This window comes from Eschrichtius robustus, chromosome 18, assembly GCF_028021215.1.
Source record: "Eschrichtius robustus isolate mEscRob2 chromosome 18, mEscRob2.pri, whole genome shotgun sequence".
In the NCBI taxonomy this organism is placed as follows: domain Eukaryota; kingdom Metazoa; phylum Chordata; class Mammalia; order Artiodactyla; family Eschrichtiidae; genus Eschrichtius; species Eschrichtius robustus.
Window position 1 is genome coordinate 45521415 of NC_090841.1, and position 17875 is coordinate 45539289.

The 17875-nt window shown below is 32.0% G+C and overlaps 1 protein-coding gene across 2 annotated transcripts in view; it reads right to left on the reverse strand.

The window, feature by feature from the left end:
* KLHL1 (kelch like family member 1) overlaps positions 1 to 17875 on the reverse strand; it is a 422746-nt gene that overhangs the window by 199859 nt on the left and 205012 nt on the right. For both annotated transcript variants that reach the window (XM_068526655.1, XM_068526654.1), the window contains one exon: positions 17023 to 17219. In XM_068526655.1, the coding sequence (XP_068382756.1) occupies positions 17023 to 17219 (197 nt within the window). The remainder of the gene's footprint in view (positions 1 to 17022; positions 17220 to 17875) is intronic.

A 17875-nucleotide genomic window follows, 5' to 3' on the forward strand; every position in this document is an offset into this window, starting at 1 on the left:
AGAAAATTAACCACCTAACTTAAGAAAGGTAAATAACAAAATGCTTTTTTACCTCCACTGTAAACTATGATTTATTACAATTCTTATAAGGCTCAAGAATAACAAACATGATTTTACTGGTGAATTTCCATGTTTAATATGTATATTACCTTTTTTTTTTTAAGTTGCATGCTAACCTGGTATAAAGTATTATCTCTGCTTTATGCTTTGAGTAAAAAGCAAAAAAAAAAAGAAGAAAAGATGAGTTAAATGTTACCCCATTATGTACTATTACATATACCTTTTCTTTTAGAAAATATTAATTATAATTACTATTCTCATACTAAAAAGAACAAGCAAAATAAATAATATAAATTTTTGGGATACGTACATATGTGGTAAATATGTTATAAAGAGCACATGTATTAAAAACACAAAATGCTTGCTATTCTCAAAGGACAGTGTTGACCACTGAGGGAACAACAGGTAGAAAGGATTTCGAGGAAGCCATACTGCAGTAGGGGTTCAAGAAATTCCACATTGTGGGGATGGTGATCTGATTTGGACAGGTGTTAGATTTCTTGTACTGATGTTGTGATTGTAGAAAAATTTCAAGTGTCTATTTCAGGTCAATCAAAAATTACATTCTTGGGCTTCCCTGGTGGCGCAGTGGTTGAGAATCTGCCTGCCAATGCAGGGGACACGGGTTCCTGCCCCGGCCTGGGAAGATCCCACATGCTGCGGAGCAACTAGGCCCATGAGACACAACTACTGAGCCTGCGCGTCTGGAGCCTGTGCTCTGCAACAAGAGAGGCCGCGATAGTGAGAGGCCCGCGCACCACGATGAAGAGTGGCCCCCCACTTGCCGCAGCTAAGGAAAGCCTTCGCACAGAAACGAGGACCCAACACAGCCATAAATAAATAAATAAATAAATAAATAATCCTGGTCAAAAAAAAAAAAAATTACATTCTTGAGATGCTCTTATTTACATTTTATTATTTTTTAAAATGCCAATCAGAATTATTATTACTATTATATTACTCTTTGAGGTGATTTTAGGAGTTGCTGATGGAAAGGAAGACACTCATAGGGCAATAAAACAGTTGAGGAAAAATCAAGATATAGGGAAGAGAGTTAGTGAGAGACAGTACAGTGCAATAGTTAAAATTACAGACTTTGGAACTAACCTCCCTAATTTGAATTCTGGCTCCATCACTCACTGAGTGAGGTACAGTGAGTTAATGAACTTTTCTTTGCCTCAGTTTCTTTGTAAAGATACGACCTATCTTACAGCATTTTTAGGATTAAAATAGTTAATATATGTTATATACTTAGAGCATTGTCTAGCTTATAGTCATCTGGTTGTTAATATTATTTTAGTGAAATTGTGAAGAAATTTTAATTCCTTGCACTTCTTTTCTGTTTTCTATATTGCTAAGAAGTATTATGCTTTACTTGTAAAATAAGTTTCATGTATGCCTGTATATCATTTTCATGTCATATCAGAACATTGTATAATAGTCACCATTGAAGAATTATTTAATTTACTAGGAGAATATACCTTCATTTGACTTACCATTTCTAAGTTGATTAGGGCTTAAGCTCTGTGAAATTACATATTAACTTGAAGAGTAATGATAGTCCAACTTATTTCTGCCTTATGGAAAAGATAAACCTTAATGCTTAACATTTTATTGTCTTGTATGACATTAATTAGGTTTGTCTTTAACATTGCAAATTTATTTGTGTTCTTTTTCTTAGTGATTTTGGCATCCTTAAACTAGTTTTACCATCCTGCTGATGTTCTCATTCATGAGATAAATACATTTTTTTGGCATTTGCTCAATATATATTTGTCAGAGTCATGGTTTTTATTTTGTCTATATTAAAGCCATGTTTTAACTTTTTGAAAATGTATACCTAATTATTTATAAGTCACTTTTGGCACTTTCTCATCTTGTATAGTAGTAATAAGCAAAAGTAATAAGCCAAAAAAATGCAAATACAAAATAAATCTCAATAACAAATTTAGTAGTGTTGGAAATTAGGCAATCCTTTTCTTGATATGGACATATTATTATAATATTTGGGAAGCTTATTTCCTAATCCCCTAGGAGCAGTCAAGTTGTCCCTTGACCCTCAGGGAATCATTGCCTCTATATTTTATTCCAGAATATGAAGGCCTGGGGGATTTACTGTGCCTTAAACTTCTACATCATTCTGCAGCCTACTCCCCTCTTTATGCCTATTGAAAAATTTGAGAGCTCTCATTTTTTCAGTTTAGACCAAAAGGAATTCTACCACTATGAAATTGTTTAGTACTGGTGATACGCAGCAAAAGTTTTGTTTTGGACTCGGCACAGGCTTGTCTTTCTCCCTCCAGGTAGGATATTTTTGAATGAAGATATCAGCTGAGACTCAGATCAAACAAGCTTACTCAATTTCTTTGTGGGCTTACTTGGTGGACTGCCTGTTCTTCATTAAACAGTATGTCTTAAGCTGTGAGTGCATGGTGAGGAGGAAGAATGTGGAGCAAGTGGGTAGAGAATAAACAAATATTGCTTAATTCTTGATTACCCCCAAATCCTTTGGAAGTTAATCTCCAGGAAAACTTGATCTTCATGTCACTATTAAAATGTTTCACAGACAACTAAGCTGAGCCGTCTCCTTTCAGCCTTTTCTCATTGTTAATCATTACAGTGACCTGAAAAATGTGCTGTAGAGTGGATGGAGATAAAGAAGTGATGAGAGAGAATAACATGTTGGTTAGATTGTGACAATACAAAGAAAGACTTGACGATTTAGGCAAAAGACATTTAATAGAAAAAATAATCATAATGCTAGAGGAGGGTTGAGATTAAAAAGAGAAGTGGGAGAATTAGTCTTGAATAGTAGAAGGGACACCTATTCTTCCAAGTTTAGAAATAAACCTAGGTGTGTTGATAAAAATATAATAATGCTTTTCATTAGCCTTGCACTTTATACTTTTGATGCACTTCACATATTTGGTTCATATTTGACATTTATTGCATCTTTCCATGTTACTTATCCTTAAACTAAGGCCCAAATATCTGCTTTCTCCATTCCTTTTTCAAAAAATCACTTTTGAAAAGTTACCTTCAGCTTTGGATAATATATTTTTTCAATAAAGTAATATTATGACCATAGTCTTATAAGTATAATCTAGAGCAGTGATACAAAGCGGTTCATACTTGTGTCCTAGATTCAAAATTCAAGGTCTACAATTCATTAGCTGGGTGACTTTGAGCAAGACATTTAATCCTGTTGTGTCTTGGTTTTCTCATCTGTAAAATGAGAACAATAATTTTACTTATTTCACAGGCATGTTGTGCTAATGTATGTAAAACCATTTATGCCAAACCCAAGGAGTGTCCTCAAGAACTGTTAACTAGCATTATTCTGTGTTCGGTCCTTGGCATTTCAGAAAATGTGTTAATACTTCCTTTCTCCATGGTAGATGAATAGCTGAAGATGTTGAATACTATAAATATAAATTAAGCATATAATTAAAGAAAATGTCTAGTTTTATTGAATGCATCATGTTAAAAATCTTGTATACACATGTGTGTATTAAAATATTATATATTATATATATATATATATATATACTGCTGTCAAGAGACTAATTATTATGCTGTATTTGGCTAAAAAGATGATAAAAGATCACAAACAACAACAAAAAAAATAGATAAGCTGGACATCGTCAAAATGAAAAACTTTTGTCCTCAAAGAATACCATTAAGAAATTGAAAAGATAACCCACAGAATGGTAGTAAATATTTGCAAATCCTATAGTTGATAAGGGACCTGTATCTAGAGTACATAAAAAACTTTTACAACTCAAAAAGAAAAAGAAAAATAGCAATTAAAAATGGGCAAAAGAGCTGAACAGATATTTCTTCAAAGAAGATATACAAATATTCAAGAAGTACATGAAAATATGCTCAATTTCATTAGGCATTATGGAAATGCAAATCAAAACCACAAGACATCATTTCTCACTAGGATGGCTATAGTCAATAAGAAAGTTAATAAAAAATCACTGGCAAGGATATAGAAAAATGGAACCCTTACGCACTCCTGTAGGGAATGTGAAATGGTACAGCTAATCTGAAAAACCATCTGGCAGGACCTCAGAATCTCTAACATAGAATTATCATATAACCATTTCATTCCTTACAAACCCAAAAGAAATAAAAGCATTACGTCCACACAAAAACTTGTATTTGAATGTTCATAACAGTATTATTCATAATGGTCTTAATGTGTAAACAACCAAAATTTCCATAAACTGATGAATGGATAAGTAAAATGAGGTAGATCCATACAATTCAATACTATTTGGCAACAAAAATAAATGAAGTACTGGCGTGTGCTATAACAAACAATTCTTGAAAACATTATACGAAGTGAAGGAAGCCAGTCTTAAAAGACAACGTATTGTTTGATTTAATTCCTATGAAATGTCCGTAACTGGAAAATCGATATAGACAGAAAGTAGATTATTGGCTGCTTAAGACTCGGGAGTTTGGCATGGGGGATGGGAAATGACTGTTAATAGGCATGGAGTTTCTTTTTGAAGGGATGGAAATGTTCTAAAATTGATTCTGGTGATGGATGCACAATTCTGGGAATATACTAGAAAGTATTGAATTGAATTCACACTTTAAATTGGTGAATCATTCGGTAGGTGAATTATGTATTAATAATGCTCTTTGTATAAAACATAAAACATTTGGAAACAAGAAAATAAAATATTTTTTCATTCTTCCACAATCATTTACTAATCCCATACTATTATAATGTTCTACTTGTGGATACATTAAGGTTGAAATACTTGATGATAAAAATGGCATTATCTATATTATCTAGAAATTCATTTACATTTCATGGAATTTCAGATTTAATGAGGTATTTGGAAAATCATAAGGCTGCAAAAGACCGCAAGGGATCAGTATGGTCTCAAACAAACTTCATCATTTTACAGTGAATGAGAGAGCTCTCCAGTGAATTGTTCAAAGACACACAGTTTCATTAAACATAGTTTAAACTAAGTCTTATAATTTTCAATGCAATTTTTTCCTGTACTTTACCTTCTTTTTTTGCCCTAGAGGTATTGAAAATCTCAAATGTCTTCAGCAATCAGGTGATCACAGAAAATGTTGAAGCTAGTTAAAAGTATGGGATTGTTGGCCAAAATTAAAGCAGCCTAGACTTTCAGGTCATGTTTTAAAGAAGGGCTTGAGAGAGTATCTAGTTTATCCATCTGGTTGGAGTTACTTCCACAGTGTCCGTGCCAAGAATTTGACCACGTTGTTCCTGACATCTCAATCTATCCTTTCACAAATAGTTTAAAAAATAAACTTCAAGGACTGTCACACATTGTAAGACACTATTAATTAAAATTTTAGTTCACAATGGTTAATGTTAAGAATATAATGTATATAATATCCTATTTGTACAAAATCTTAGTCACAGCTTTGAGTTAAAACAACAGAAACTAATATTTGCAGAGAATTATGTATGTTTCAAAATCTAATTCTGATATAAGTTATATTGGCTTTTTAAAGTAAATAAAGGGAACTCTAGATTACTATACTGGTTTTTGGTTTTTTGGCCAATAGGATACATCTATTTTCTACTAATCTTTGATATAGAGGAATACCATTGAATAAAGAGTTGATGGTTGACCTATATTATACTGTTCACCCAAGCTGAATCTTGGAGTTAGTAAGTTTTTCGTCTGTTGATCTTTCAGAAAATTTATTTTATTTTGGACTGGAACCTGAAGCTTCATTGATTCCCATCTCTATGGCCTTGGCCTCCAAAGGATGAATTTACTATTAGACGTTTATAGATCTTGGTGTTGTTTAGCTTAAGTTATGGTTATTGCCAAGTTTTATTTGTACTAAGCTGGAATACATTACTCATATTTCTGCCTTCTTGAAATGAAATAAGGCAGTAATTCTCAGAACATTTTATGATTTTAAAAGTAAAAAAAAAAAAGTGTCAATTTACTATGATGGATTTCAAATGAGTTCATCAAACTGTCCATATTTTATTCTAAATGCTCTAGTAAAATAATATTCTTTCCTATGCCAAGTGATATTTCAAATACTGACAACTAAACCATCACAAATTACTAAAGGCTTTTCACCTATTGAAGCAGGCTGTTCAAATGTATACCACATCGTTGGCCGCCTACAAACCAAGCTTTAGAGTCTTTGACAATACTTGCGATTTTCAAATTTTTAATATTTAATGACATATTTTGCTATAATCTTTCTGAAAAGCTAAGAATATACAACTTGCCATATTCTTAGTCCAAAGAAAAAGAAAGTACATTATTGCATCCTCAAATGACATCTGTTAGCACATATGACAAGGCAAACTTAACTAATGAAGGTGATATCCTAAATGTTTTCTATATTTTCTTTATGCTTTTACTAGTTCTGTGTCAACTTTGTAAATTTTTAAGATATAAAAGTTAATATGATAATGATGAACTAATACAAGTATACACACATGGAAAATGTCAATTTTTGAAACCACGTAAACTAGGGTTATTACAGAGTTTACTACTTAAAATACAGTCTTTCTTCTGATTAATATATGCAGTCAATGCTGATAAAGATGTCTACTTGTATATGTAAATGTATGCATATATGTCTTAATCAGTGACTACATATAATAAACTCTAATTTTAACTTCATCAATTTTCTTCTAGTTCAACTGCAATACATTTTTTGAAAAGCATGTACTTTTTCTACGTTTCCTGTTATCCTGTCTCTTCATCACTTAGTTATCTTTATTTATTCTTATCCATATACCAGAAGTAAAAATAGAAACACTATTTCAAAAATTGATAATTAGGTTATTCTCCTTTCAAATAGAACTGGAGAAGAAACTGAATTCCATCTCTATCCATATATTTGCAAATCTCTTCATGTTCCTTTAACTGTAGAACCAATTAAAATGAAAACTCTCTTTAACAAATGCTTAGAGTAGTATATCTGGCTTGAATAATATCAGTCTTAAATAAATCTACTTAGATTTAGTATTGATGAAATAGTCCATTTTATTTAAAAAATGTTTAACCTTCATTGTTTTCCAGAAAGTCTTTTACTAATTATAAATTATATAACTCTAACAAAACTAAAACTTGATTTATATAAGACAATCAAGTAAAGATTGTCTTATATTAAAAAATACAATAAGAATAATTATAAATACTTATTGGAATAAAGCCCACCACCTAAGTATAACATTTATTGAATCTACTTAGATCAGGATCTGAATTTCGTTTATCAAACCTTTGCCAATTTCTGCTTACTATATCATTATTGACCAGGGGATTTTTCCAGAAACTAACGCTTGTGGCTGGTGATTTTTATTTTGGCCAGCCAAAAAAATTAATTCTGTTATTTCACTAACACTTTGCGGGTTATTACATTCAATAGTTACACCTGACACACCTGTACAGTCTTCTAATTTTTGTGAAATGTTGTCTTGAATCCACTCTTCTATAGAAGCAAAGGAACATTCTCCAGCACCGTGAGTTTCATTTTCACTTTCCCTATCAGAATCAATCACTAAGGTTTTTTGTCTTTTTGTTGGTCTAACATTAACATCGTCTGAATCAGAACTATATTCTGAAGAACTATCATCTTCTGAGACACTAGTATATATGTTGCTCGGACAATCAGAGAGAGTATCTGCATAAAATTCACTGAAAAATTCTTCTTCACTCAAAATTTCACAGCGTGTCATTTTTGAAAATCTTACGTTTATAATACACACAAGATTGGAACAAAAACCTAACGAAGCAAAATGTGAATGATAATGACAATCATAAGTTGTATAATGAACCCTTGATCAATTTTAAGCTCTAACAACTTCACAAAGTGATGTTAATTGTATCACTCTCTAAAAACGTATTTATACGTCTCAGGTCAATAACGTTTGGGTAGCAAAAGAAGTATTAATACATCTCCGGTCAATAATATGCTATTATCCAGCAATTTTTAATGATGATGTGTTATTTTATATAATCTGAAATCATATACAATAGGATACATTTGGCCCACTATTAATTCTTTGTAGTATGTGCCCTTTCTGTTAAACCACCAGGTTTTATATTTATTCCTGGATAGCATAGTGACCTTCAATGAAAACTAAATTTAAATATGAATAGTTTTTATTAGAAGTACTAAAAAATATTAAATATAGACCTTGAATATGAAATAGGTCCAGTGAAAACTTAATTTAAAAATATACATACACAGTAGGTGGAATAATGTTACCTGTTAAACAGTTTTGAAATAGCTGATAAAAAAAGCTAATGAACTCTAAAGATCATGGTACATCCTGTATGTATTTATTTATTTTACATACATTTTAATAAGGAGGTATGAAAAGTAAATTTAGGCACCATATAAATATTTTTAATTATCACAGAATAGAGATAATATGCATCACTTTAAATTATTAATATTCAAAAACTTTCATTTAAGTTGGTAAACTTTTAATAGTATTTCAAATTATTAATATGTAAAACTATTCATTTACTCTTTCTTTCAAACATCATTTATCATGTGTCTACAATGAGTAAGGTGCTATCCTAAGAACTAAGAGTACAGCAATGAACAAGTCAGATGAAGTTTGTGGAACTTACGGAACATGCAGTCTAGCTCTGTGCAGAAAATTTAATACATTAGAGTAACTTGGGGTCTGGGAGGAACATCTGATACTCTATTAGAAGTTATTTTCCCCTTGAATTGTGTTTAGTTGTACAATACGTTTCTGAAAGTATTTTTTTAAGGAAATGATCTGCCGCATCTCTATACAGCTCTGTGTACAAAGGGCGAACTGGGCTTCCCCTCAGGCAAGGATTGATTTAGCATATTTCTTGTGAACTATAATCGATCCCTCTTCCTTTTATTCCTCTTTTAAAAAAATACTATTAAAGATCTTTAAGCACAAGTATAGTCCTTAACAGAAATGACACAGAGAGAAAAATCGAAAAGGGAAGCATAAAAAAAAAATGAGTTCCATGTTATGTGATTCATTACCTCAGCAAGTAAGTATAAATACTTTAGAATATTAGTTCATGATGTGCAAATTTTTGTAATAAAGTGACACTTTCATATACATACAAAATCAGACTTTTTCACAGGCATTTAAAAAATCAGAACAAAAGCAAATTATTGATTTCATTGTTGAAGAACTGTGCTTTGCAAAATGAAAGGACACTGTAGCCAAAAATTTCTGGCTTTTCCTTCTTCTGACATCACCTAGGAAGCCCTTTTTGAACTATTTTAATAAAGTAGAAATATTGGGACTTCCCTGGTGGCGAAGTAGAAATATTATTTATCACAGAAGGAAATTCTATACATTAAATGATTGAAATAAACACTAAGGAACTACTTATGAGTTACTATGAAACTCCTTTAGATGTGGGTTTATAGGATATTTTTTAACACTATTGTTCCTTCTTGGAATTGTGTTAGTTATATTGTTGCTGCAGAATCAATTCAAGACATATAGCAACTCTATAAAAATTTAAATCTGATAAAATAAAAAATACCTAATACTTTTTAATAATTTTAATAGTAGATTTTGTGCACGTGTGTGTGTGTGGTGTGACTTTATAATACAGCTGTGTGCTGAATCTTTGCGTTTTAGAAGTAGCTCAGTAGAAGAAATGAAAATAAAATTAGAGTATGAAAATGAAAGAATTCTTACAACGAATGGAATGTTTTTCAAGTAGATGAATATTATCTTCTTCACCATTAACAACAACAAAGCAGAAGGATGCATTTCTTAAAATAGACTGTCTGTGATTTGAATATGAAAGCCTAAAATGGAAACATATTTGAAGAGCATCTGAATAGAAGAAATGGACTGTGCCTAAAATGATCCCTTAAAAAGCTTATAATTTTCACTGGATCCTCTGTGATTATGCTTAATTAGTCTTCAAAACTGTCATAAATGTACATTTCATTGTGGTTATTTTCTCGAATCCTAACAATTACAAAGTTCTATGCAGTCAAACTGCAATTACATGAGTGAATAATCACTTGTTATAATATCACTATTTATTATACATCTCTATCAGTATATCTGGTGTCATCTGAATATCCTCTTTGTGTACAACACTAAACAATTTAAAGGCAATTTTTAAAAACTCCTCCACTCAAATCAACTTCCAATCTTAGACAATAGACTAGAATTTTACCAATAACTGTGAGGTAGAACACAAATGAAAACTGCCTTTGAAGAGTTGTCAGTCTAATTTAGGGACAAAACAAGTAAAGAAAATCGTACACAAAAACAGGACAAGAGGAAATTCCTTTCTACGCAGGCCTCCACATACTTCCTTACTGCTTGTGAGGATTAAGAATTGGTGGTAGTTGTCCTCCGAGCCACTCATTGTACTCAACTGGAACCTTCACTTCTTATCAATTTACAAAGAAATTCTGAAAATCAAATTTGGCTAATTTTCAATTTGACATTTATATACTGACTTAAAATCATTACTCACACCATGTATGTATATGAGATACTCAAAGGACTAACACAAAGTAATGAATGAAAGGAAAAAAAGAATATTCAAAGCAAATTTTAGTACTAATATATCACATAGTAGTCCTGAGCAAAATATGGATGAAGTGAACTTTATTTTGACGATGTAGAAAAGCAAAGACATTTAAATTCCATTTGTTCTACCAAAGCAAACTCTAATTTATGGCTTATTAGAAGGGTTATTGGTAAAGAATTTTTAAAAACCATGCTGCTGGCTAGAAACCATGAGAAATGTCAGGTATTTCAAAACCATAAACAGAAACCACATAAATAAAGTTTGTTCGTTTTCTCTGGCATTGCTTTAATGTCTATGAAGGACAAGTGAACCATGTACAGGAGTTTTTAGAGTCCGGACTCTGGAAGGGTCACTGCTCTTATCCTGAGTCTGGAAGGCTTTATTCTCCAGCTCAGAAATGTCTACTTTTCAAAGCTACTGATTGAACATAGCAGACTCTAATTAGTCTTATTACCACTGCTTCTGCCTCTAGCACAAACACTGTGGAATGTTCCAAGCCATGCTGGTAACACTGAGCAGAAAGTGAGGGTGAAGTGAACAGGGGAATGAAAAAACTGAGGAGCAAAATCTTCATGGAATTCTTTGGTCTCATCTATGTTTCAGGTTTATAGTGTCCATTTGTCTCAAGTAATCCATGTTTTGAAATATTCTGGATATCAGAAATCCAATTTGATATACTGGGTAAAATGTAAATTTGTTAGCATATTAGATAGAGCTTGAAATTTGTGGTAAGATAGTACCAGGCTTAAATCCCCATTCTAGCATGTTCAATCTATTATTCCTGAGTAGATTATTTAACTTCCTAAACCTTAGCTTTACCATTTTTAGAATGGATATAACATACCTTGCAGGAGTTGTGAAAGGATTAAATTTCAAAAGTTTGTTTAACATGTAGAGCAATGCCTGATATACACTATATACTTACCTCGTGCATCACCAGCACCAGTAGTGGTAAGCATTGCCATCAAACAAAATGGCAGAAGCTAAGTTACCTCATTTTCTCTTTTTCTTTCTCACTCACCCAGTACGTGTGTGTAAATATCCATGTAGACCTCTAATGAAGTACTAACCTTATTCTTACTTTTTGACTTCTTCTAATGCCAATCTGGTGATTAGTCTTAAAATTAAATCTTGGCTCTTAACTTGCTCAAAAACTTTCAATGTTATACCATTATTTTAAAATAAAAACCCAAATCTTTAAAAAAGTCTCCTTAACCCTGCAAAATTTTGTTCTGCCAAAATCTCAAGCTCATTGTCTACACCTCTTCTTTGTCTTTCCCACCATCCCATCACATTTGGATTTCCTTAAACAGAACAATGCAGCTTCCCACCTCAGATCATTGGCACTTACCTATGTCATGAATATTCTTTAACTCTTCACTTGACTAATATCTGCTTCATCACTTACAACTCAGTTTTTGCATCACATATTTAAAGAGGCTTTCCCTGTTTCAGTCTCCTGTAGCATCCTATAATTTTCCTTTGTAGTATTTACCATACATATAATTATCATTCTTGGTTATAATTTCTTTGCTTCAACATATTCATCTTGACTCTAAGGGCAACATACGCCTATTTTGGTCACCATTGTATCCCCAGGCCACCTTCTACAGCTCCTGGTACATAGTAGTCAGCAATCATTACCCACTTCAACAATGAATGCTATGTACAGACATCTATCTAGGTTTCCAGGTTATAGAAAGTTAAATAAATGCTACCACATTAATGGTGGAAGTAGGCAATAACAACACTTAACAACAAATATATGGTATAAAGGTGGAAATTAAAGTACTCTACAGGATATAAAACAGTGTGAGGAAATAGAGAGTTTTGAAGGCCAGGTCACCTTCAGCAGAACATTCAGATAAGAGATCTCTGTGGAAGTGAAATTTGAGCAGAAAGCTGAATGAGGCAGAGAAAGGATATAAATATTTGGTAGAAGAGTGTTTCTGGCAGAAGGAAGAAAGAACAGCACAAAGGTCATCTGGTGATATTATGCTTGTTGTAGTCAAAAAACAGCAAGAAGATCAGTGTGGCTGGAATTGTGTGAACAGGGAAAACAATGATAGGAAATATGATTGGAAAGAAAGTTAGAAAGAAACCATGAGTAGTCTTGTTGAATGACTGAATTCAGGAGTACTGAGAATCACAATTCTAAATATCTATGAGAACTGAAGAAATTAATTAATGTATTAATTTCTGATAGGTGCTGATAATTAACAGGTGCTGAAAATTTGTTGGGACAAAATGAATCTCAGTGGAAAGAATTGTTCTCTGTCACAAAATTTTCAATATAGTTGTGAAGACCAGCTATCAAGACATAAAAGATAATTAATTGCATAAGAAAATTTATGGTGACATCATATAATCCTAAGGAAAGGAATACTAAGAATTTAAATGAAGGAGAGAATGCCATGAAAAGTTTTAAAATATTTCTTAGGCATGGATGAACTTACCTGGAAACTGAGGGGTTATTTAGAATTAGATACCAGAGATTCCAGACAAGTGAACTATTGTGAGTAAAGTACAAGTAAAGGGAATTTACAGCACATATTTAGAACAGGTGAAATTAATTCAATGTATTTTTAGAAAAAATGCCCAGTTAGTTGTTCAGAAGTTAGGTGTGCAGAACCATGCCTATCAAAATATGGAGTTTAAACCTGCTATTTGAGGGTATGTGTTTAAGACATTTGTTGAATTAAGAAAGCAAGCCACTCTGTGTTCTATGTAAGACAGATTTTGGATAGGAAATTTGAGACCTAAATGGTCTTTGAAAGGGCAATGGAAGTGAAGGTCAGGGAACTTTCTGCTAATGATCTCAACCTTCTGTTCAATGTGAAACATTCTGAAAAGTACTATGCAAAGGCACTGAGTTCCTCAAGAACTTCCAGAAGTCTCCCATCTACTGTCTCAGTCTACAGCAGTGAAGCCAATTGCTTTTAAGGGCTCACTTAGAAGTTACTTCAATTTTCCATTGTCCACATATCTGCCTGAATCTGCATGTGGAGAAATAATGGCTTTTTCTCTTCCACCTTCCATACCTTACCTGAGTGCCTCTTATGGCAAACTCTAACCTAGAACAGTATGGAGAGAGGATTTCTTAAACAATGAAGATCCAGGAGTCTCCTCTAAAGGTAAAGCTGACCTTGGAAGGAAGTAAGGCTGATGATCAGTAGAAATAGATAAACCAGCATAGAAAGAACAATCAGAAGACTGAAGTAGAAGTTTGTACTACTAAAATGAAAAACAGAATGAAAAAACACTTAAACACTACTGTTTTAAATGAAAGCTCATTCTATCAAATACATGAAGATACCTATTTTCATGCCCTGATATTATTCAGCCACATGAACCAAATTTTTTTTCAACTTTTCTTCATATGACATGGTTATAAAATGTTTATTATTCTTGTTATTCTCATCTATTTCTGTTTGTCACTCTCTAATGTTTTTAAAATGTGATGTCCAGAACTAAGAACAGGTCTCAAAATGAACTCTGACTAATAGAGAACTACTTCCTTCAATTATTTTGTTGCTATCTGTATATTCATGCAGCCAAAGTTTAAATTAATGTTTTAGAATATATTTCACACTTCTGCCTAATATTGAGCTTGCAATCAAACTTTTCCAGTATTTTGCACATGAACCACTGCCAAGCAGGGTCACCTTCCCTGAATCGATTTCAGAATCATCACACAAAATCAATAGCTGAAGCCAAATAAATAAGTGAAATTTCCAAAGGAAACATAGCAAAGCATATAAAAAGCAAAGGCATACAGACAGCAAGTTAAGATCTGGATGTTGAAGATCAAGTTCATATCTAAAACATTTTGACAAGGAAATTGAAAATTAGAAAATAATGTTACTTATAAAATAAGTAAAGAACACATATTTAGACCCAATAAATAAATTAATTCAGTACCAGAGGTAGTAGAAAATCTCAGATGATTTGTTACTGAAGTAGTTAAGAAGAAGAAAAAATAACATAATAAGTTTGTTCTCAAAGCACAGATTGAGTAGATTAGATGAGGAGATATGCAGGATTAAACACGGATCAGAAGCAAATATATGGTGAGAAATTATAATACCAGATACAAACACTCATTGTAAAGTATTAGAACTGAGAGAAAATAACGATCTAGGAAGACAACTGGTCAGTAAATTTTCTTCATTAAAATAGTAACCCAGGAGCATCGGGAGAACACTAGAGCTTCATGTTTCCAAAAGAATTTGAAATCTTTTTAATTTCAACAGACATGACACAACACATGATCAATTCATAGTCTCAAAAATAAGTTAAAATAGTTATTTAGAATGTTGAATGTCTTAGCTAGAACCCTTCTATATTTCTGTTTTACATATATTTTACTATAGAATATAAATTTTAATGTATTTAAAAATATATTGTTACTATTGTGTGATAAATTGCAGATCAGTCCAAGCAGCTGCAAGTAAAACATTTTTATTACTAAATTAATAATTTCAAACTAGACCAGAAGGGACCATTATCCCTCTGGATATGGAGGCATATTGTTCTTTGGCTTAGCTAAGCCAGGAACTCCTAAGAGCAATGAAATCTGCATAATTAAATGACTGCAGTTAGACTTTGATATTTTGGTTGATGAAGTATGTGTTTACATTGATTTTATACGGTTCATATAATTTCAATAGTAGTACTGTGCCTTGTCATGAAATATTTTGAAAAAAGAATTTGAAAATAGAATTACAAAGCATGTATCTCCTTCCTTTTATTTCTACATTTTCATTTAATTTACTAATCTGCTTAACAGATTAAGGAAGAAAATTAAAATAATATTGAGATTCTGTCTAAGAATAACAATGAGAAGACTTTTAAGTGGCTGACTGTCGTTAGTAATTTGAAAAGGTGTTAAAGCTCAAAATAAGAACTTTTAAATAAATAGCAACTTTAAAGCTTAATGAGATTTATTTCGTATAAATTCTTCCCTGAGGTGAAAAGAGAAAGTTCTGCACTTTACAATTGGTTGTTTCAATAATAAAAATCAAATCATTCATAATGTTAATAATAATAACCATAGCAAAAATGGCTAACATTTTATATAGAGATTGCTATATTCCAGGTACTGTATTAAGTGCTTTTAGAATGATTATTTCTAGGATATGAAATGATGGGTGTGAAATTGTTGTAACTGATTATTCAATTCTAGAATGGAGATAACATTAAGAGAAACACACTACGAAGTACACATACTTAAAGTCTAAAATTCAAATGATTTTTAATATCTCTTATAAAGCTGTTAAAATACCTACACATATACATAGTTGTGTATATATAGCAAAAAATTAAAGAGAAAAATATCAAATAGGCTTATAGTATTTTAGGACTATTTACTGACTGATATTCAGTCAGTTTAAACCCTTTATGAAAATGGTACGGAAAGTCAAATTAAAAAAAAAAAAAAGATCAGTTGATCTATCTATCTAAATATTTTCCCTTAGTATAGTAGTTCCCAGGAGTTCTGAAATCCAATATTCACTATAACAATAAATACTTTAAATATACAGTATAGATATGATTTTTTTTTTCTCCACAAATCATACAGGCAAATCCATACCTAACATATCATGCTATGATAAAAAGTGTATTAAATAGCTGAGGCTGCCATAACAAAATACCATAGACTGGGTGGCTTAGTCAACAGGAGTTTATTTCTCATAGTGCTGAAGGCTGAGAAGTACAACATTTAAGGTGTAGGCTGATTGGGTTCCCTGGTGAAGGCTCTACTCTTAACTGGCAGGTGGCTATCTTCTCACTGTGTCCTCACATGGTAGCGGAAGAAAGGAAGCAAACTCTCCAATGTCTCTTCATATAAGGGCACTAATCTCATCATGAGGGGCCAACCATGATGACCTCACCTAAACCTAATTACCTCCAAAGTCCCCATCTCCAAATAATATCACATTTGAAGTAGGACTTAAACATTGAATTTTGGTTGATAGAACTCAGTCCATGGCAGAGATGTTGTTAGAAAAATTCAAAAGAAAAACTTTTGTGGCATGAACTTCTAGCTCTTAACTAGAAAGAAAAGGGAAAAAATAGGGCAGCTGTGGAAGTGGATGTGCAAAGATAGATATGCCAGGAGCAATTAAGAAAAAAATCTTTTAAACACTATTTAAAATTCCGAGTAGTCAATATCTATACCTATATTGCCTATAAAATGTAAATAAAACCATAAAGCAATAATAAAGTCCATTGTGTGATGTCTTTTTTTACTTTGAGATTATTAAATATTTTATGGTACATTGTGTCCCATGATAAAAATGTGCCAAAGATGCAAAACTAATTTTAAAATTTAAAAAGTTGTTCAACACAACAACAGCAATTATTTTAACCTCTGATAATACAGCTATGTCTCTTTTATTTAAAAATTAAATCTCCTTACCATTGTGTAGCTGTGGGCCACCTTCATTAATTCAATGCATCCTTGAGCATCTGCAAATGCTCGGATTCCTAAACAGTTAGATGGATGCAAGAGCTTCATGAGGAAATGGCAGCACACTTCTACTACTTGAGGAAGCTGAAGAAGGGAAGCTGCAGCAAGAAGGTTTTCAATGGTTTCTTCCTTTAATTCCAAGCAACCTAAACATTAAGTGAAAAGAACTATGAAACTGTTCAAAACATGAAATAACATGTACCATTCTATTACTCAAAACATTAGTCCAATCTTCTAGAAATGATCCGAACCTAAATTGATAATCCAAATAAATATAACTCATGAAAAGCCAGCAATTGTTTTCAACATCTTGCATTTCTTAGTTTGTGTAATGTTCAAAATCATGTAGTACATACAAATGCAGCTTCAACTAAAATATCTGTATCCTATTGAACAGGAATTATGGTTGTTCCTTTGATTGTGGATTAGGAAAGAAAAAAAATAGAAATATTTCACAACACACATCTACAAGCTTAGGAGAGCAAAGATGCACTAACATCTTCTGACAATATATGTGTATAAGAATATGAAATACCTATGTATGGATAATGAACATATGTATATGTATCTATAAATATCTGTGTTGTATATTGCTAATATTGTATTTAACTCACTGTGCCTATGATAATAGTTTCCTGTAATTTTTCTTTCTTTTTGGTCAGTTAACTTCAAAAATTAAGCTCTTTAGCATTTCCCCTTTTTTCTAACTACTGGAATAACTTATTAAATAATGGAGCTATTCCTGGACTGTTTATAAATCTCATCTGTGAAAGCTTCTAGGCTGAACTATTTAGGTTATATT